Source organism: Castor canadensis, chromosome 1 (assembly GCF_047511655.1).
Source record: "Castor canadensis chromosome 1, mCasCan1.hap1v2, whole genome shotgun sequence".
Classification (NCBI taxonomy): domain Eukaryota; kingdom Metazoa; phylum Chordata; class Mammalia; order Rodentia; family Castoridae; genus Castor; species Castor canadensis.
This window is the reverse complement of record NC_133386.1, coordinates 185,843,914-185,866,701: the sequence shown is the minus strand read 5'-3', so window position 1 is coordinate 185,866,701 and position 22,788 is coordinate 185,843,914. Positions and strand designations below refer to the sequence as shown.

Below are 22,788 nucleotides of genomic sequence, written 5' to 3'. Positions count from 1 at the left end.
CATTTCTCCCCCCTTCCCCCCACCCCCTCTTTTACCTCCTCACCCTCTTCCTTTCCCCCCTTACCCCTTGCTACCAGGCAGAAACTATTTTGCCCTTATCTCTAATTTTGTTGAAGAGAGAGTATAAGCAATAATAGGAAGGACCAAGGGTTTTTGCTAGTTGAGATAAGGATAACTAAACAGGGAGTTGACTTGCATTGCTTTCCTGTGCATGTGTGTTACCTTCTAAATTAACAGAATTAATATTTTAAAAAATGGCTACACTACCAAAAGCTATCTACAGGTTCAGTGATATAACCATCATGAACCCAATGTCTTTCCTCTCAGGAAATATAAAGATCCTTCCTAAAATTCATATGGAAGCTCAAAAGACCCTGAATAGCCAAATCAAACCTGAGGAACAAAAGCAAGGCTGATGTTATATTGGACTTTAAATTGTATACAGAGCCACAGTAATAAAAAGAGCATGGTACTTGCAGAAAAACAGACCAAAGACCAATGAGACATAATAGAAGACCCCAAAATAAATTCACACAGCTTTAGCTACCTGATTTTTGAGAAAAAGAGCCGAAAACGTACACTAGAGGAATGACAGTCTCTTCAACAAATGCTACTGGCACAACTGGTCATGTACATGAAAAAAAAACCCTGAAACTAGACTTCTATTATTTACCCTATACAAAAATCAATTGAAAATAGATCAACGAATTTAATGTAAGACCTAAAATTTTGTATCTACTACAGGTAAATATAGTGAAACTGTTTGAAGGTGTATAGGCGAGCAATTATTTCTTAAACAGGACTCTGATCCCCAGGAAATAAGAGCAAGAACTGACAAAAAAGGATTACCTGAAACTAAAAACCTTCTGCACATAAAGAAAACAATTACTGGTAGTAAAAGACAACTCACAGAATGGCAGAAAAATCTTTGCTAGATGTTTATCAGATAAAGGATTGATATCTACAATATACAAAGAGCTCAAAAATTTAAACAGCAAAAGAGAAAACAATCCAATTAATAGATGTGCAAATGAACAGAGAGTTCTCAGAAGAAAGAAATAAATATGTCTAATAAATACATGAAAACTTGTTCAACATTCTTTGCTATAAAGGAAATGCAAATCATAACTATACTGAGTTTCTAGTTTACCCCAGTCAGAATGACTACTATCATTAAGAAAACAGTCAATGCTGGCAAGTATGTGGGGAAAAAGGAACACTCATACACTGTTGTTGGGGATGTAAACTAGTGCGCTGTCTATGGAAACAGTATGGTTGTTCATCAAAATGCCAACAATAGATTTAAATTATGAACTAAGTATATTTTTCTTGCATATATATCCAAAGGAGTACAAATCAATAGCAAGAGAGACCATGAGCACACCCATGTTCATTGCAGCACTATATGCATTAGCCAAGCTGTGGACTCTGCATAGGTGCCCAAAAGCTGATCAATGCATAAAGCAAATGTGGTATATATAAACAATGGAGAATTATTCAGTCATAAAGAAGAATGAAATTATGTCATTTGCAGAAAAATGGATGAAACTGGAGATATCATTTTGAGTGAAATAACCCAAGCTGAAAAAGCAAAACATCATATGTTTTCACTCATATGTGGAATCTAGGTCTAAAATGGTAATAATGATAATGAAAATAAGACATGACTATAAAAGGAGGACTATGGGTAGTATGAACTCAGTGGAAGGAGAATAAGAGAAGTTATTGGGAAGTGAAGAGGTTCAAAGTTTATTTCATAGAAATGTATGAAGACAGCACGATGAAACCCATTAAATATTTTTGAAAGGGGAGGGAGACTGCTAGTAGAATATAATGAGGGGGACTGTACTTTTTTAAACCATCTATGAAATTTTCACAATGTAGCTCCCTTGTACTATTACTCATAATAGTTTTCAAAAAGAAAAGTCTACCAGACCAGAGTAAGAAGAGTCAAGGAAAATAATAAAGATCAAGATCAAAGTCAAAATCAATGAAATATGAGAAAATGAAAATGGAAAAGCAACACCAGTTCTCATCTGTTTCTAGTGCAATATAGAAAGAGAAAACCACTTTGGAAAACAGTGGCATTTCCTCACAAAATTAAATATATGTCTACATTTGACCAGGCATTCCATTCTTAGGAATTTAATTGACAGAAATAAAAGTCATATGTCTATTAAAAATTGCACATGAGTGTTTATAGCAATTTTAAATATAATAAACAAAAACTATAAACAAACAACTGTCCATTAACAGGTCTATGAATAAACATATTGTAGAAGTTGCATACAGTATAATATGACTCTGATATAAATAGCAATGAATAATGAATGCATGTAAGAACATTGATTTATCTCAATTTAATTGTGCTGAAAGAAACTCCTAAAACAAAAATAGAAAGTGATATCAGCAAGGAGGCATAATAGAAAGTCCCCATATTTCCCATGAGGTGCTTTCTGACACTAGCCCACCCATGGGGTCAACCAGATGTCTTCAAAGGTTCTAACTGGTACACCTATGAAGTTATATTGTGCAATATGGCTAAGAACCTTGTTCTAGGAGAGCACTTAAGCAAAAAAAGCTTCCACAAAATAGTCCATTATTTCTTTTATAATATTGTACTACAATTGAGGCTATAAAGGTTAATTTCAAGGTTCTGGGCTATAAAGCATATCTTACTGAAGCTTCTTTGTCATTGACTGTGAGAACCCTCATCTCTTTACCAGTCCATGCTTTGAGTGTAACGCTACTGTTTACATCACTGAAAATGGTGAAAGTGCTGGCAGGCATACTTTATCCTGTATGGCCCTCTTAGTAGCACCCAGGGAGGTCACTGCATCCCTTCTACAGTGCCAAGCAGTCTTCCAAGGGTAGACTGTACTTACTTTCTCCAAAGGCTTTCAAAATGATTACTCTGGCGTCAAACAAACTAATAACTTCTCTCTATGCTGTTAAATGTGTGATGTTGTGCATGTCGCTGTTGAACTTAAACCATGCATGGTGATGGATAAGCCTTGGTTTAATGGAATAGCTTTTCTTTATCTGCTGTCATGCTGTCATCTGAGAAAAATTAACCAATATTCCCTATGGGCACTCTTGTTTGGACTGAACAACTGTGAACAGTGACAAAAGATATCATTCCAATGATGGGCACCAGCAATATGGCAAAATAGGATGCTACAACACTCTTGCCCTATACGAACATCAATAAATCAACTTTTCATGTACAAAACCTAACTTCACAAGAGCAAAGGAAACCTATTGAACGATTTCATCTCCTCAAGGTAGTACTGAAATAAGAAAAGACTTCTTGAACTGTACAGAAGAGACAATTTCTCATTAATCACATCACATGTAGTAGAAGCCCGGCAGCACAGTGTAGAGAAGTATAACTTCAGTGTGGAAGGAGCACCATCCTTTGCATTTATGGAGCAAAACTGGGCCTCCCCAGTAAAACAATATCTGGGCAGACACTCATGGACTTAAACTCTGTTTCTAGGCAAACCCAACCACATGATGGATTCCACAGCCCCAGGCTCAAGTCTTGTGTGGAAGACTCCATGTACTATTTGTCCAACCAAGAAGAACTCCATGGCCACTGTCCCTGAACTGTCCATATTCCTGAATGACACCCATGGACACAGACTGTGGACAGCCTTCAGCACTGAGCAAACCTTAGTCACTGGCTTGGAGCTTCCAGGCAAACTACAAATAACAGAATTCAGAGAAACTGTCCTTCAGAAATAATGGAGAAATACTTTCCCAGAAAAACACAAGTTAGTCTTTCATCCCTATAAGAACAGTATCATAAAACAACAACTAAGGAAGTTCTTTAACACCAGAGAGAAACACAATGACTAGTAAAATGAAAACATGGATATGTGAAACTCACTAATAAATGTGAGCATACACAGTCAAATTCAGATGACTCTAATATTGTAATAGTGGTCTGAAAATCATGTATTTTTAGTATAAAGATTAAAAGGAAAAAGTATTAAAATAGTAAAACAAGAATTCATTAAAGGATATAATTATAAATTTATCAAGAAGTTATACAACTCTAATTATACATACAACCATATTAAATGTAAGAAAATATCAAATATTTAATATTTACATTTATCACATATTAATATTTATTTAGATAATAACATACTAAATATTATTATCTTAAGCAAATATTAACAAGAAACCATCTCACAAAATAAGCCCAACATGGAGTCACATGTCTGCAATCCCAGCTACTTGAGAAGCTGTAGGTGGAGGATTATAATCCCTGGCCATTTGTGAGCAAAACCAGGAGACCACGTCTGAAAAATAACTGAAGCAATAAAGGGCTAGGGGTATGGCTCAAGTAGTAGAACTCCTGCATATTAAGTGCAATGAACTGAGTTCAGAACCCCAGTTATCTTAATGAGGTCCTTTTGTCTAATCAATATATGTCAATAAAATGAATGTCATTAAAATTTAAATTCAATTAAATTTAATAATACTTCCTTAATTTCATAGATGTATGATGCGATGTTTCATCTGGACTTTATTTTTCTACATTTTTCTCTCAGATGTGAATAGATATAGAAAAGGTAAGGTTAAATGTTTTAAAGCCATATAAAGTCACTGACTCTTCAACATAGTCTTCTCTAAAGAGATCCTAGAAGCTAAGATTACTCTTTTCTTCGGGTTCAATGCCATATTGTAATAGAGCACTCAGACCTGCCATTCTTTACTTTTAATTTAAAAGAAGAGAAATTTCAGAAACTCTCTAGATTATTGTATTTCTGGTCTTAAAATCATGTAACAAAAAAATCAGTGGATGGAGAGAAAAATACCATTTTGATTTAATCTAAATATGTTTGTACATTTATACATGCCATGTTTTGTTTGCTACCCTAGATCGAAGACAATATTTGTCTTGTGGATAGAGTTCCCCTCATCCTAGAATTCAGCTTTTGTATTTAGTTAGTATTCAAGCATAAATGCACAGGCTTTATGCTCCAATTCTGCAGAGAATTGTGCAGTATATAAGAATTGTATAGTATATGAGTGTCTGTTTTTGAAAATAAAGGAAAACATACATCTCTTCAGTCTAGCAAAAAAGAAAACAAACAAAAAACACCAGAACAAACAAAACACTCTATTCCTTAAGGGATATGAAAGCTTTGCAAACAGTTGAGAAATCAAACCATGCAAAACTGTGTCTTGAAATATCACGTGGATGGAAAATTTCTAGACCCTGGGGGAAACAATTCTACAAGTTCATGGACTGTCATGGAAACCTTTTAAATTCTAGTTGGAACTTTTTGGTTTTAATTTTCCTTACAACATATTTAAGAAACCATTTAAGAAGCAGTGGGAACCATCTGTATCTCGACTTCCAGAGATGTTCTTTCTCACTCTCTTGGAGATAGAAGAAAGAGCTGGATGCAACCATCAGGTTTTGGCCACCATTGAATGGACTTTTCTCCACAAATAATAGGTTACTTTTCATCAGTAGAATTTAAAAGGACTTAATGAATGGTGAGATTTATAATTCACTTTTTTCACTTTCACATAGTATTTCAAATTGTTACAAAGTCCTTAGATGTGTGAGTATTGTGGCCAGGTTGTCTAGTTTAAAGAAATTCACGTGTTTATAAATAATAACTGTATACACTCGGGCTAGTTTCACAAATTTTCTGGGTTCCAAAGTTCTCATCTTCAAAGGGATTAAAATATCACCAAGCTCAACATGTATGGAACTAAATGAAAGTACACATGTGGAGCCTATTAGACAGCACTTGACAGATAAAAAGTGCTCAATAGACACGTACTATAACAAAATGAATTTTTTTAAAACTTCAATCTAATGAAGTTAAAGCTGTGTTAACCTCTTTACTATCAAGTTAATTCCAAATTACTTACAAATGCAATTGATATAAAGAATAATGTTGTACAAAATGTAAAAATATAATGTTTCCACAATCACACATTCACAAATGGAACAGATTTTTTAAAAAACAACTCTAACTGCATCCATTTTATTTTCATTGTGTAATATCATACATAACATTATTTTCCTGCTTCCACATTGTTCAAAGAATAATAAATATCTGCAATTCTGAACTACTTAGTGCTTGTTATGGCCTTCTCTCTTCCATAATTATGCTAAATGGTTATGACAGCAGAAAAAGAGAAGACTCAGGTATCCACAAGGAGGGGTACAACTGGAGAGAGAAAGGGTAAGTTTTCAAATTTATTTTTTAATTTCTAAAAAGAGAAGGACTATTTCAATTTAGCCATTCAAGGAAATCAGTAGAGACACATGGAGAGGATATAAAAAATCTGAAATTTTTAAGGCACAGAATATGCTTAGCTAGACAGACAAGGAATAAATGTCATTCTTCAAGCAATTGATAATCTCATGTAAAAATACTGTGGTCTAAAAAAGCATAAAAGGAATGCTAATGAAGATAGGATTTTAATTTATAATTTCAGAGCATAGTAACCATGTTTGTTTAGAAAATAAATGCAAATGTGACTGATAGGCACATATGTACATGCACATGCATCTAAAATTCACTGCTTTATGTGTAATTGCAAAACAGTATTTATAATGACATTCTTACTAGTGAATCCTAGTACAGCTTTAATTTTGCATATACTTCAAACTTACAGCAAGATTCTTATTTTAAGAAAAGAGAAAGATAAAGGGGATCAAACAATTTGGGTTATAATACACATATACTTGGAAATGTCACAATGAAACTCCCTGTATAGTTATCTTAAATGAACAAAAATGTTATATTTTTATTACAAAAATGGAGAACAGGAAGGCAAAACAGGTCCTGTTTCAGGGTTTGGTATAAGTGGGAGGAGGAAAGGTATAAGATAAGGGTGTAGGAAGGTGAAATATGGTAGAAATATTATGTACACATGTATGTAAAAGGAAAAATGCAAAGATGTAAGAATGTAGATTTAATATTGATACAAAAATAAATTCACATTCTTGCACAAGAAGCAGCTTATTCTGTTCACATTTCTCCTGGAATGTTCCAGGTTGAATGTTATCTCTGTGTGACATGACATGACAATGAGACATACTGGTTTTTGAATGACAGGAGAATTAAATATTGATTTAAAAATGGGTGGTTTTCGATGGTGTACTTGACTATATTTTTCTGCTTAATTAATTTACTTTTGAAGTAATTTAGGTTATGTAAGTCTCCAAGAGAGTATAAACAGTTTTGTACACTGCTCATGTAGTTATTCCTAATATTACTGCTAACATTAACATGGTTGTATTAGTCAAAACTACATAATGAGCTTGATAAACTCTTACTTATGAACTAGATTTAAATCATATTTTATCAATTTTTTCACTACTGACTTTTCCATTGCTAGGTTTCATGATAAAATCCCAGATTAAGAAGCTGGTTATTGGCTTGAACTAAATGTCTCTAAGCATGCATTTCTCATCAATAACATAGGATAAGGAGACTTGGTACAGACTTCCTACTTAGTAGATGCTGAACAATTGTTTTTTCTTCCATTATTTCATTTGGTCATCATGACAGCACTCTGAAGCTAGTATTATTTTTGTAAGCTTGTAAAATGATGAATAATATTTTAAAAATCCTAAATACCTTGTCTATACTTTTTAAGTTTTAATTTTAAAGCTAGATACTTTCCCATAAACTTTTATCTTTTATAATGAATTAGTTAATTCACTTAAATGTGCAATTCGGTTCATAATGTTAAAGAAATATATGAGAAGTCAAGATTTTCAAGTACATCTTAACTGCATGCTATTTTTTGTCTTTGTAATAAGGCAGTCTCTTGGTCAGGGGTGATAGTTAAGTCATCTTTGATCCTATTCCACAATGATAGCAGACATGATTGAGAAAATACAGTCCTCCTCTCTTGAAACCAGGATGTGGCTCAGAAAATGTCTCAGCAATTCAGTTCTGGAATCTGCTGCAAATTGATCAAGAGTGATACTTAGTTGCTTGTGGTGACACACACCTATATCCAGCACTTGGGATGCTATTACAAGTTTTAATGAATTCCAAACCAGCGAGGCATCTATATTTAAGACTGTGTCCCAAACAAAGATGGGGAGTTCATTGTGATAAAATAAAATCTCTTTGTAGGACTAATATATGCTATTAAGTGTTTTATAAGAAAGCTAGCACTTGAAATAAAACTATTTTGCATCCCTACCACAAGTGAATTCTTCCTGTTGTCAAAATTTAAACCCATTACCATCTTTAACAAATTTCCAATTTTGTGTTCTCCATGATGACAGAAGCACTTATTATAATTTTACATATGGGTGCAAATTGTTGATGACTGTTTAGAAGCAGTTTTTTTTTCTTCTAATTGCCAATTGTAAATTTCACTTGTCATTTTTACCTTTTCCTGTGGAAAATATGAAAAACCTAAGCAATGTAAATGAGTTTGTGCTTCTAGGGCTATCACAGAATCCAAATATTCAGAAAGTAGTATTTGTTGTGTTTTTGTTTGTCTACATTGCAACTATTGGAGGCAACATGCTAACTGTAGTGACCATCATCTGTAGCCCTGCATTGAGGGGATCCCCCATGTACATCTTCTTGGCATTCCTGTCCTTTTTGGATGCGTGCTTCTCCTCAGTCATTGCCCCAAAGGCTATCGCAGACTCCTTTTTTGAGAGGAAGACTATCTCCTTTGAAGGATGCATGATGCAGATCTTCGCTGAACACTTCCTCGCTGGTGTTGAGGTGATTGTCCTCACAGCCATGGCCTATGATCGGTATGTGGCCATTTGCAAACCCTTGCATTACTCTTCCATCATGAACTGGCGGATATGTGTCACTCTGATTGGGGTATCCTGGACAGGGGGCTTCTTGCATTCCATTGTACAAATTCTCTTCACTTTTCAGCTTCCCTTTTGTGGCCCCAATGTCATAGATCACATCATGTGTGACTTGTACCCATTACTGAAGCTTGCCTGCACTGACACACACGTCTTTCGCCTGTTAGTGATTGCCAACAGTGGGTCGATCTGCATTATCATCTTCTCCTTGCTGCTTATCTCATATGGTGTCATACTTTTCTCTGTGAGAACTCACAGTTCTGAAGGACAAAGGAAAGCTCTCTCTACCTGTGGATCTCATATTGCTGTAGTTGTGTTGTTCTTTGTCCCATGTATATTTATGTATGCACGGCCTCCATCGGCCTTCTTCTTTGATAAATTTGTGGCAATATTTTGCACAATGCTCACTCCCTTACTCAATCCTTTGATTTATACTCTCAGGAATAAGGACATGAAAAATGCTATGAGAAAAGTGTGGAACAGATTGGTGGCACTTTCTGATAATAAATAAAATATTAAACTTAAAAAAAAGACAGTTAAAAATGAAAATGTTAAAATTGTCTTAGATAAAACTTTATGGGGTTGCAGGATGTTTGATGGGAAATAATGTCATACAATAGTAAAAGCACTTGAGTTGAGGTCAGTAAATTACATTTTCAACCTTCTATCACTCATCAATCAGAAGTCAGCAACACATATGTAAATTTAACAAATGGAATTTTATGCTTACTTAGAACTTAATCAAAGCAAAAAACATGAAAAGATAAAGTCCCTATCAAATTCTTTGTTATTTTTTCTATGCCTTGGAAATTCTTTTAGAGGGAAGAAAAATGTATGTTAACGATTAGCAAGAGAAATTTAAAGTAATTCAAGTTAAGAAAATAAAAATGTAGATTTATTGCATTATTATCAGTGACTGATTAAAAAATGACTAAGATACAGGAAGAGTAGAGAGCAGATCATTCACAGAACCCCAAATGATATTCTTTTATCACATCACTTCATCATTTGGTGGGTACATTACTATTTGCAAAAGAATTTGAGTTAGTTTTTGAATTTTGAGAGATTCAGTCTGATCAGCACAGTTCTACCTATGGGTGAGATTATCTTAGGTCAGGTGATCAATTAACTGTGGTATAAGGAGATAAATTTCATAAATTAATTAGCAATGAGCATCTATGTGAGAATAATAAGAGGAAACTCTTATTGAGACCATATTCCTACAGAAGTTAGTACCAAACCTGAAAGTGTAGTTAGTATATCTTTCTCCTGGTAGAAGAGAAAATAAACCAAGGTCATATGAGAGTAAAATTTTTTTTTAGTAGTTATGATTTGAACAGTTTTATTGGTATTACTAGGGTTTGAACTCAGGACCTCACGCTTGTTAAGCAGTTGCTCTACCACATGAGCCATTCCACCAGCCCTTTTTTGTGTTGAATATTTTTGAGATGGAGTTTTAGATTTTGCACAATTTGGCCTTGAACTGCAATCCTTTTGATCTCTGCTTCCCAAGTAGCTAGAATTATATGCATGAACCAGGGACACAGAGATGATTTGAATTTTTAACCCAAGTGAAAACAATTTTAATTGAAGAATAACCAATACGAACATTATTCACAAATTTAGACACAGTTTGTCATTCTTATAGTTAAAATTTGTTACTCTCAGATGGGTAAATGTCTTCTGGAATAAATTTGTTTAAATTTATTTGCCCTAGAAAATCCACATAATATAATTTCCATTAATTGAGTATTGTGGAAGAAAATACAAAATAATAATCTTCTTTATTTTTTATGTGGGTCCCAAATACATGTATTTCCTTCCTCAGAATGGCTATAGCAGGAAATAGATAAGATTGTTTTGTATTTCACATATGGTAATCCATGAAGTACTAAGATCAGTGTCTAAAACATCACCTGAATCAAGTATGTGCATGGAAGCTGACAAAATGTGTAACAATGGACAGAAATAAACGTGTACTTTCCATGCTCCTTTTCCTTGTTTCTGTCTCACGACAACTGTGCTTCTTAATGTCCTTTCCTTTCATGCAGAAGTTCTTGTTGTTCATTGTTCATTAATCCCTAACATTTAATTTGAGAAATGAGGACTCAATTGGATCAACTACTTGAAAAATTTGTGAATCTATGATTTGATTTATTCAAAACAAAACATTATTCTTTCCAAATTTTGATGATCAGATTCTTGTTATCCAATTATGCACTTAAATTTAGAACAATTTTAAGTATTTTTAAATCCCAGCTTCCCATTGTGAACTTTGTTATAGCGTTCACTGAGAAAAGCAAATGTTATATTCAACAGAGGAAAACATAAAAATAAAAGAAAGCTATCTAATCTTTTTTTCATTGCAAGTAGTTTAATGAACATAATTTTGCAAAAATTCACTACAATCAATATTTTGACTTCCTGTTTTATTTCTATGCTCATTGTGCTTAAAGAAAGTGAATTTATAGCAATAAAATTCCAAAAACAGTTTTTGAGCAATACAATGGCTTTGTACTACTCAGTGGCATTATTGCAGTCATTTTATTTACTGAAAAATTTTGAGGAATATACTGCCTATTTTAAAATTAGATATTTTTAAAATAGCATCTGTGTACCTGAACAAAATCCATTAGAGTGATTTCAAACTTAAAAATTTAAATACTGTCATATATTAAGTATATGTGAAAACATATACAATGATATCATTTTGAATAAAATCTAACATTAAGCAGATATTAATATTAAAATAAAGTTTAAAAACACAAAAGTATTATTTGACAAAAAAATTTAAAAGTAAATGGATTCGGGATTGTGACTGTGATAAAACATAAGTCAGGTAAAGCTATGATTTTGCTCAAAATCTTGTAATGATTATCTATTTCACTTTTGCCCTCCAAAAGTACAAAGTTGATCGACAGTGACTTCATTGCTTGCTTCTCACTCAGTCAAACTTACTCTTCTCCGATAATACTGGGCTCCTTTTTCCTCAGTGAAAAACCAAAACATCTGCTGCCTCACAGCCTTTGCATGGCTTGCAAATTTGTTTTTTTCAACAAATTTCATGGCTCAGTCTCTTCCTTCCTTCTTGCTAAATCCTACTCTATCTATAATTCCTAGGTTTTAGTCAGCCTTCTCACATCCACATCTTTATTTGTGAACACGTGTTTGTGGGCATATTCACTGGAACTTCTCATTTTCCAGACCCAGTAATCTTAGGACATTACTACAGATGTCATTAAAATATAAGACCCTTAAACTTTTAGTTGAGAGATTTGGATTCTAGGCTCAGTTTTATTCCTAATTAACTGTATTTACACTGGGTGAATAATTTCACATCTCTGGGTCTCAATTTCTCATGTTCTTAGCAATAAGAACACAAAAGATTTCTTTGTACGTATCCAAGTCAGGTAATTTTTTTTATTATTATTTTACAACTTAGACCTTACAGGAATGTTCTGAAGGTAATGTTTTCAGATTCCCATATATTTGATGAGAAAGATGGGTCTCAAAGTATTCAAATGACACATCAAAACTTTTGTCAAAATTCCTCCTGCTCATTGGTAACAAGTACAACAAGAAAACAGGTGTGATAATTGTCTTAGAGGTTCCCCTGAGACACTTGGGCTTGCGAGTTGCCAGTAGGTACAGCAAAAGCATGCTGCAATCTATACATAGCATTTTCCTACATTAAATTCTGATTTCCATTTATATTTCCTCATATCTCCTCTGGATTTTTCACTTAATCCTCATTGTAATTCTTTAACAGGCAATGGAATACCTAGGAGGTGTGGTGGAGTGTAACATGATCTCCAAGATAGGAATGTAATTTTCCCTGATATCTAACTTTCCCTGTGAGTACAAATGCACATATCTTTAAAAGTATAATAGGTATCCATATAAATATATATGCAAATACATAAGTATGTAATAATTTCTTTCCCTTTTGTTTCTTTCTTCTCCTTACATTAATTTAAAAATATATATGAGATTAGGAATTGAATAAATTAGCATTGACAATTTGAAATCAATAACAAATAAATACATAAATAATTATTTTGCTAGGTTTTTTTTTTTTTTTTTTTTTTGCATAACAGCAAATTGAAAATTAAGGACCTTAAGATACCTGCTCAAATTCATGCACCAAAAAAGTAGTAGAGCCAGAAATTGTGCCCACCACACAAATATTGTCTTGCTGAGACTTTAACCAGTTTCAAAGACTTCCATGCATCTTGATGGATGAACAAATTATATGGTGAAGAGAAGACAGTTTCCAAACCTACAATTCTGGAGTTTTACTAATAGCATTAAAACTTGTTTTGCTTGTGCTTTGTTTCAGTTAGGTAGCTCACTGTATCTATCTTATGTTTAGATTTGGGGCTGTGGTTTTCTTGGAGCTCTTAAGGTTGAAGACCTACCACAGACATCTGCAAATTTTTGTGGGAATTGTTGTAAATATTCAATACAGTAAAATAATATTTAGCTTATGTTATTTCAAAAGAGAAATTATGAGATGATAGATGAATTTAGGGATCTTTCTCAAAGTATAAGAGTAGCTTAGTTTCTTACAAGATTTTATCATGAAATGAATATTAAAAATTATCCTACTCTTCATGAAGTTCAACTGTCTTTCAAAAATAGAACGTGCTGTTCTATTTTACCCATCTTCTGGAAGACACTTTTGAAATATGTCTACAAGCAGAATCCCTTCTCTCTATGAACTACCAGCACCTGATAAAATGCCTTTATTCTAGTTAGACCTTATTGACCAAAATTGAGACAGTTCCAGTAGGACTGAAAGTCTGAAATTGAGACAATTTCCATGACACTTCAGGTCCAAAACCAAGACAATTTTTGTGGGACTTAGACAGAGATTGAGAGGCAGTGAGTAATCCTGACAGTGGCCCTATAGGCCTTACCTGGTAGGACAGGATTATGAGAAGGCAGGAGCATTCCCACTGCCAATTGATATCTTACATGTGTGGGCACCTGGATATTTTCTAGGCATCCCCAGAAAATAGCAAGTGAATCCACCCAGTTGCTGGACAAAGGGAGTTTAGCCATCAAAGAAAGGAAACTGTAGAAGAGCAGCAAAAAAAGAGAGGAAAGATAGCAAGGATGCAAATGGAAACTCCAGCCTCTGTTCAAGGTCTGAGTGTGAACCTGGGAAGAGCTGTAGCTCTCCACTGCTTTCCAGATTTCTAGAGTGCAGAACTGGGAGTCAAACCCACCTGACCATCCTGGATTTCTGCACTATTTGTTACAAAGGAAAGAGGCATGGAAGAGGTAGGCAGATGGCTCAAATACCAGGGCAGAGTTTATTGTTCTAGAAGGAACCCTGCAGAGAGGGTCCCCAGCAAGAGAGCTGGAGCCTACAGCTTATTACAGATTTGGAGTAGATATAGGGAAGGGGGTTGGATGGGAAATTTTGCTGGGTGGAAGATTTTCCCAGAGTGGAATGCTAGGGAAAGCTAAAGGGGATAACTGGTAATTAAGTAGATAAGTTGGTCATCTCTGTGCCCTCTGGAGAAGTGACTGTCATTTCTTTCAGGCTAAGTGTTTCCAATAAACTGCTTGCAAAGGAAGGGTGTCCAGTGCTGACATGGCTTCTTTTCGTTCACCTTAACAATATCCACTGTGATAGGGCACACTGATGAGTCTCAATGAAGTTTAGTTTGCCTGTTTTGACCACAGTTGGTATGATACATCTTCCAATTAAATTAAATTTGATGCTATTTTGTTGGAAGTCATCTATTTGTTTCTAAGAAAAAAAGATGAGTTTTTCAAACTTTTTGAAACATTTTCTTCATGTTCTCTCATCAAGACTGAGTTGATGATCTTTTTTTTTTTCTTTTATTATTCATATGTGCATACAAGCCTTGGGTCATTTCTCCCCCCTGCCCCCACCCCATCCCTTACCACCCACTCTGCCCCCTGCCCCTCCCCCCACCCCCTCAATACCCAGCAGAAACTATTTTGCCCTTATTTCTAATTTTGTTGTAGAGAGTATAAGCAATAATAGGAAGGAACAAGGGTTTTTGCTGGTTGAGATAAGGATACCTATACAAGGAGTTGACTCACATTAATTTCCTGTACGAGTGTGTTGCCTTCTAGGTTAATTCTTTTTTGATTTAACCTTTTCTCTAGTTCCTGGTCCCCTTTTCCTATTGGCCTCAGTTGCTTTCAAGGTATCTGCTTTAGTTTCTCTGCGTTAAGGGCAACAAATGCTAGCTAATTTTTTAGGTGTCTTACCTATCCTCATAACTCCTTTGTGTGCTCTCAATTTATCATGTGCTCAAAGTCCAATCCCATTGTTGTGTTTCCCCTTGATCTAATGTCCACATATGAGGGAGAACATACTACTTTGGTCTTTTGGGCCAGGCTAACCTCACTCAGAATGATGTTCGCCAATTCCATCCATTTACCAGCAAATGATAACATTTTGTTCTTCTTCATGGCTGTATAAAATTCCATTGTGTATAGATACCACATTTTCTTAATCCATTCGTCAGTGTGGGGCATCTTGGCTGTTTCCATAACTTGGCTATTGTGAATAGTGCCACAATAAACATGGGTGTGCAGGTGCCTCTGGAGTAACCTGTGTCACAGTCTTTTGGGTGTATCCCCAAGAGTGGTACTGCTGGATCAAATGGTAGATCAATGTCTACCTTTTTAAGTAGCCTCCAAATTTTTTTCTGTTTAGTTCACTTGCCCATTTCTTTATTGGTTCATTAGTTTTGGGAGAATTTAGTTTTTTAAGTTCCCTATATATTCTGGTTATCAGTCCTTTGTCTGATGTATAGTTGGCAAATATTTTCTCCCACTCTGTGGGTGGTCTCTTCAGTTTAGAGACTATTTCTTTTGATGAACAGAAGCTTTTTAGCTTTATGAGGTCCCATTTATCTATGCTATCTCTTAGTTGCTGTGCTGCTGGGGTTTCGTTGAGAAAGTTCTTACCTATACTTACTAACTCCAGAGTATTTCCTACTCTTTCCTGTATCAACTTTAGAGTTTGTGGTCTGATATTAAGATCCTTGACCCATTTTGAGTTAATCTTGGTATAGGGTGATATACATGGATCTAGTTTCAGTTTTTTGCAGACTGCTAACCAGTTTTCCCAGCAGTTTTTGTTGAAGAGGCTGCTATTTCTCCATTGTATATTTTTAGCTCCTTTGTCAAAGACAAGTTGGTTATAGTTGTCTGGCTTCATATCTGGGTCCTCTATTCTGTTCCATGGGTCTTCATGTCTGTTTTTGTGCCAGTACCATGCTGTTTTTATTGTTATTGCTTTGTAATATAGTTTGAAGTCAGGTATTGTGATACCTCCTGCATTGTTCTTTTGACTGAGTATTGCCTTGGTTATTCATGGCCTCTTGTGCTTCCATATAAATTTAACAGTAGATTTTTCAATCTCTTTAATGAATGTGATTGGAATTTTGATGGGAATTGCATTAAACATGTAGATTACTTTGGGGAGTATAGACATTTTTACTATGTTGATTCTACTAATCCATGAGCACGGGAGATCTCTCCACTTTCTATAGTCTTCCTCAATCTCTTTCTTCAGAAGTTTATAGTTTTCCTTGTAGAGGTCTTTCACATCTTTTGTTAGGTTTACACCTAGGTATTTGATTTTTTTTGAGGCTATTGTAAATGGAATTGTTTTCATACATTCTTTTTCAGTTTGCTCATGGTTAGTGTATAGAAATGCTAATGATTTTTCTATGTTGATTTTATATCCTGCTACCTTGCTATAACTATTGATGATGTCTAGAAGCTTCTGAGTAGAGTGTTTTGGGTCTTTAAGGTATAGGATCATGTCATCTGCAAATAGGGATATTTTGACAGTTTCTTTACCTATTTGTATTCCTTTTATTCCTTCTTCTTGCATAATTACCCTGGTAGGAATTCCAGTACTATGTTGAATAGGAGTGGAGATAGTGGGCATCCTTGTCTAGTTCCTGATTTTAGAGGGAATGGTTTCAGTTTTTCTCTGTTAAGTATAATGCTGGATGTAGGTTTGTCATATATAGCTTTTATAATGTTGAGGTACTTTCCTTCTATTCCTAGTTTTCTTAGAGCTTTTATCATGAAACGGTGTTGGATCTTATCAAAGGCTTTTTCTGCATCTATTGAGATGATTAAGTGGTTTTTGTCTTTGCTTCTGTTAATGTGGTTTATTATGTTTATTGATTTTCGTATGTTGAACCACCCCTGCATCCCTGGGATGAAGCCCTCTTGGTCGTGGTGAATAATCTTTTTGATGTGTTATTGAATTTGGTTTGCCATTATTTTGTTGAAGATTTTTATATCAATGTTCATTAAGGAGATTGGCCTATAGTTCTCCTTTTTGGAGGTGTCTTTGCCTGGTTTTGGGATAAGTGTAATACTGGCTTCATAACATGTGTTTGACAGTTTTCCTTCCATTTCTACTTTGCAGAACAGTTTAAGGAGTGTTAGTATCAGTTCTTCTTTAAAGGTCTGATAGAATTCAGGAGAGAATCCATCAGGTCCTGGACTTTTCTTTTTGGGGAGACTCTTGATTGCTGCCTCAATTTCATTTTGTGTTATAGATCTATTCTGGTGATTAATTTCCTTTTGGTTCAGTTTTGGATGATCATATGTATCTAGAAATCTGTCCATTTCTTTAATATTTTCAAATTTATATGAATATAGGTTCTTGAAGTAGTCTCTGATGATTTCTTGGACTTCCATGGTGTTTGTTGTTATCTCCCCATTTGCATTCCTGATTCTACTAATTTGGGTTTTTTCTCTCCTCATTTTAGTCAGGTTTGCCAGGGGTCTATTGATCATGTTTATTTTTTCAAAGAACCAAGTTTTTGTTTCATTAATTCTTTGTATGGTTTTTTTGGTTTCTATTTCATTGATTTCAGCTCTTATTTTTATTATTTCTCTCCTGCTATTTGTTTTGGGATTTGTTGTTCTTGTTTTTCTAGGAGTTTGAGATGTATCATTAGGTCATTGATTTGGGATCTTTCAGTCTTTTTAATATATACACTCATGGCTATAAACTTTCCTCTCAGGAGTGCTTTAGCTGTGTCCCATATGTTCCGGTAGGTTGTGTTTTCATTTTCATTGACTTCCAGGAACTTTTTAATTTCCTCTTTTATTTCATCAAAGATCCATTCTTCATTAAGTAATGAGTTATTTAGTTTCCAGCTGTTTGCATGTTTTTTGTCTTTACTTTTGTTATTGAGTTCTACTTTTACTGCATTGTGATCAGATAGCATGAACGTTATAATTTCTATTTTCTTATATTTGCTGAGGCTTGTTTTGTGCCCTAGGATATGATCTATTTTGGAGAAGTTTCCATGGGCTGCTGAGAAGAATGTATATTGTGTAGAAGATGGATGAAATGTTCTGTAGATGTCTACTAGGTCCATTTGATCTATTGCATATTTTAGATCTTGGATTTCTTTATTGATTTTTTGTTTGGATGGCCTATCTATTGATGATAATGGGGTGTTAAATTCTCCCACAACCACTGTGTTGGAGTTAATATATGCTTTTAGGTCTTTCAGGGTATGTTTGATGAAATTGGGTGCATTGACATTGGGTGCATACAGGTTGAGAATTATTATTTTCTTTTGGCTTATTTCCCCTTTTATTATTATGGAATGTCCTTCTTTATCTCGTTTGATCAATGTAGGTTTGAAGTCTACTTTGTCAGAGATAAGTATTGCTACTCCTGCCTGTTTTCGTGGGCCATTGGCTTGGTAAATCTTCTTCCAGCCTTTCATCCTTAGCCTATGCTTATTTCTGTCAGCGAGATGGGTTTCCTGTAAGCAACAAATTCTTGGATCTTCCTTTTTAATCCATTTCGTTAAGCGGTGCCTTTAAGTCCATTAACATTAAGTGTTAGTAGTGATAGGTATGTGGTGATTCCTGTCATTTAGTTGTCTTAGTTGTTTGAAGGTTTGATTGTGCATACCTAAGTTGAGGTTACTCTCTACTTTCTTGCTTTTTCTTTTCCTGTTGTTTGGTGCTGCCTGTCTTTTCATGGTTAAGTTGGGTTTCACTTTCTGTGTGTAGAATCCCTTGCAGAATCCTTTGTAGTTGTGGCTTTGTGGTCACATATTGTTTTAGTTTCTGCTCATCATGGAATACTTTTATTGTTCCATCTATTTTGAATGATAGTTTTGCTTGGTAGAATATCCTGGGGTTGAAGTTATTTTCGTTCAGTGCCCGGAAGATCTCACCCCATGCTCTTCTTGCTTTTAATGTTTCTGTTGAGAAGTCTGCTGTGATTTTGATGGGTTTACCTTTGTATGTTACTTGTTTTTTCTCTCCTACAGCCTTCAATATTCTTACCTTAGTTTCTGAACTTGTTGTTTTAATGATGATGTGTTGTGGGGTAGTTCTATTTTGATCTGGTCTGTTTGGTGTCCTGGAGTCCTCTTGCATCTGTATGGGAATATCTTTCTCTGGATTTGGGAAACTTTCCGTTATTATTTTGTTGAATATATTACACATTCCGTTCACTTAAACCTCTTCTCCTTCTTTGATGCCCATGATTCTCAAGTTTGGTCTTTTGATGGAGTAGGTGAGTTTTTGCATTTTCTTTTCACAGGTCTTGAGTTGTTTAATTACTAGTTCTTCGGTTTTTCCTTTAATGACCATTTCATCTTCAAGTTCTGAGATTCTGTCTTCTGTTTGTTCTGTTCTGCTGGATTGGCCTTCAGTTTTGTTTTGCAGTTCTGTTTCATTCTTTTTCTGAGGTTTTCCATATCCTTAGTGGTTTCCTCATTAATGTTGTCTATTTTTGTCCTGAGTTCATTTATCTGTTTATTCATCATGTTCTCTGTTTACTTTGGTGTTTATACAGTGCTTCTATGGTTTCCTTTATTTCTTCTTTTGCTTTTTCGAATTCTCTATTTTTGTTGTCTTGGAATTTCTTGAGTGTCTCCTGTACATTTTGGTTGACCCTATCCAGTAACATCTTTATAAAATTCTCATTGAGTACCTGTAGTATGTCTTCTTTTAAATTATTCTTGTGGTCTTCATTGGGTCCTTTGGCATAGTTTATCTTCATTTTGTTGGAGTCTGGATCAGAGTACCTGTTTTCTTCATTCCCCTCTGGTTCCTGTACTAATTTTTTGCTGTGGGGAAACTGGTTTCCCTGTTTTTTCTGTCTTCCCGTCATTATCTTTGGTGTTTTTACTGTCCCTGTACTGTGTGCAATTAAGTATTTTCTAGCTTGTAATAATAACAATGGTAATATTTAGAATGGAAGGGTGAGCTGAGATGGAAAGCAAGAAGTTAAAGAAAAGGGGAAAACAAATACACAGACAAGAGGGAGAAAACAGAACAAGGTTTCAGACAAGAAAGTTTCAAAGGTATAAACAGCGAGCGTTAGTGTACTAATTGACAGTAAGCTGAACAGACATTAGAGAGACAGAGAGAGGATTGAAAATAAAAAATAGAAAAAATAAAGTTAAGAATAAAAATAAAAAATAAGTAAATGAAAGAAATATCTATATATAAATATGAATTAAAATAAAATGGAAAATAGAAAAAAAAAACCAAAAAACCTCCAAGTACAAATGCAATGAAGTTTCAGTCTTAATAATTTGGGTGTCCATCTCAGTCTCCAATCCTGGAGATCGTGCCTCAGATGTTCTTCTGTAGTTGTCTCATCAAAGGGGATGCATAAAGTAGAACAAAACTACACACACACACACACACACACACACACAAATTTTAAAAACCCACCAAGTGTCTCAAGTTCAAATGCAATACAGTTTCAGTAAGTTTTTCCACTCACAGGTGTAATTTAGTTGTTCTCTCATCAAAGGTAGGGAGAAAAAGAAAAAAAAAGAGTCTGGACTCAGTACTGAGAGTGGTATCTGTAGCTGTGGCTTGCCTGCTGGCTGCTGTCAGCCTGCTGTTGCTGGAGGCATTGTTTATGCAGATCTCTGGGGTGAGCTTAGCACTCACCTGGCCCCGCAGACTTTGTTTGTTCAGAGTTGTCCTGTGTGGGAGCCTCTGCTACAGACTTTCCCCTTTCCAAGCACTGGGAAAGGTGACACTGCACCCGCGTTGTCAGGCCTGCATGTTTATTTACAGTTCATATGGAGGTGGGTCTTCCTTCCTCTCCTGTGGAGTTTTCCTCCCACCGCCACTTTCACAAGCTTTCCTGCTCCTGATTACTGGGCGGTGCTGCTTCTCCTGCCAGCCACCATGTTTGTTTACAGTTCACATGGGAAGTGGGTCTTCCCTCCTCTCCTGTGGAGTTTTCCTCCCTCTGTCACTCTCACCAGCTTTCCTGCTCCTTGTTGCTGGGCACGTGCCCCACCCCCACTCCTGCCAGAGCTTCTCCAGCCTGCCTGGCTTGTTTATTTACAGTCCTGGGAAGGATTCCTTTCCCCCAATCTTTGGCGCTCAGTGCGCCCCACCCTCTTTCCTGTGTGTCTTTATTGTTCTTATTGCTTATTACTCAGTTTTTCTTTTTTCCCCGGGTAGAGGTCAGTCTGTCCAGGGGGCTATGCTGCCCTGCCCCGGCTTGTCTGTGGGAGTACTGTGGTACCACAAAGCTCACCTGGTCTGCATCTTCCAGAGCCATCTGAGTGTGGGCAACTGGTGGCCTGGGGGCCCTCCTGGTTTCTCTGTTTAATGTAAAGTGGAGATTCTCTGTGCTGGCTGGAGGTGTGGAGGGGTCAAAGTTATGCCTCTTCTCAGTGATTATGCCTGCAAAGTGTGTCTCTGGTGTCTCTCCAAGATTTCACTATAGGAGGCTCGCTTTGTGCTTCCTCCCTCTAGCCACCATCTTGGAATCCCCCTGAGTTGATGATCTGAGGGAATCTACTCTGAGTATGCTTTCTATGCAGTATGGAAAATGTGGGATATATTCCCATCAATGATGATAGCTTAGATTTCCTGAGACTTACCTGCCCTGTACATGTACATGTTCTACTTCTCCAAAGCCTATCTTCCTCCAGAAGGTGGAGTTAAATTAGGATATGGTGTTGAGGCCAGCCTGGCAAAATTGTCTACCTTGGATCAGGATATCCCCTCAATTGAAGACTTTATGATATATGACATTATTTCTGGGACAGAGTAGGAATTTATTCCTTATACCTGAGGATTTTTTTGAATTTTTGGAAACCACATTCCTTCTCTGTTTTGGGGTTAAATGACATTGCAGTGGATTGGAGAGAAAAAGGCAAGAATCTTGGGTGAAACTGCCTCTCTTGTTGTTCTACTTCCTTTTGCATCTTTCTGAATACTACCCAATTCTATTTCTAACTGCTACTTTTCTCCTCTTTCATGTTCTGACTTCATTGATTCTCTACCCTTTCATACGTCCACTATTATTAATTCAGTATGTCATTTTCTGCCTTAATACTTGTCTCACCAGTAGTTTGCAGAACTTGATTTTTGGGGTCTTGACAGGAAATTAAAGGATTGATTCATACCTTTCCCATAACTGAGGATTTCTCTTATCTATAATGAAATCTACATGGATGATTATGACTTGAGGTTTTATATGACATACAGAAAGTGATTTGATCAAGGTAAATGACTTTGCTTCCCTCTTTTGAACATTATTCTGATTTGAGTTTCCCTCCTCCATGTTTCTGATACAAGTTGAAAAATTAGTCCAGGTTGAAAATTTATAATCTGATTCAGTTGCTCCTTTATTTTTAGTGTAAAGTACTTATGCAAAAAGATTTCATTATATTTCCATAAATGTATGTATTTTAGTCAAATTCACCTCCTCTATTACTTTCTTATCCTCCCTGTTCCTTTAAAAACATTTTAATAGGTTTCATTGTTCTATGTTCATACATGCTTATGAAGTCCTTTAATCATATTCATCTCTCTATCATTTCATTTTGTCCTCTTGTTTTTACTGGTTCCTACCACCATGTCATACTCATGTCAATTTTTAATATATAGGTCTAAATCCTGCATAGGAGGGAGAACATGCAATA

The 22,788-nt window shown here is 35.4% G+C and overlaps 1 protein-coding gene across 1 annotated transcript; it reads left to right on the top strand.

Moving 5' to 3' along the window:
• The first annotated feature begins 8,405 nt into the window (after positions 1 to 8,405).
• Positions 8,406 to 9,344, top strand: LOC141421573 (olfactory receptor 4C15-like). The gene has a single exon (XM_074067979.1). The coding sequence runs from the start codon at positions 8,409 to 8,411 to the stop codon at positions 9,342 to 9,344; it is 936 nt and encodes a 311-aa protein (XP_073924080.1). The 5' UTR covers positions 8,406 to 8,408.
• The last annotated feature ends 13,444 nt before the right edge of the window (positions 9,345 to 22,788 follow it).

What these genes read in the sequence shown, in the direction of transcription:
- LOC141421573 (XM_074067979.1), top strand. Translation starts at nt 8,409, where the DNA reads ATGAAAAACCTAAGCAATGTAAATGAGTTTGTGCTTCTAGGGCTATCA.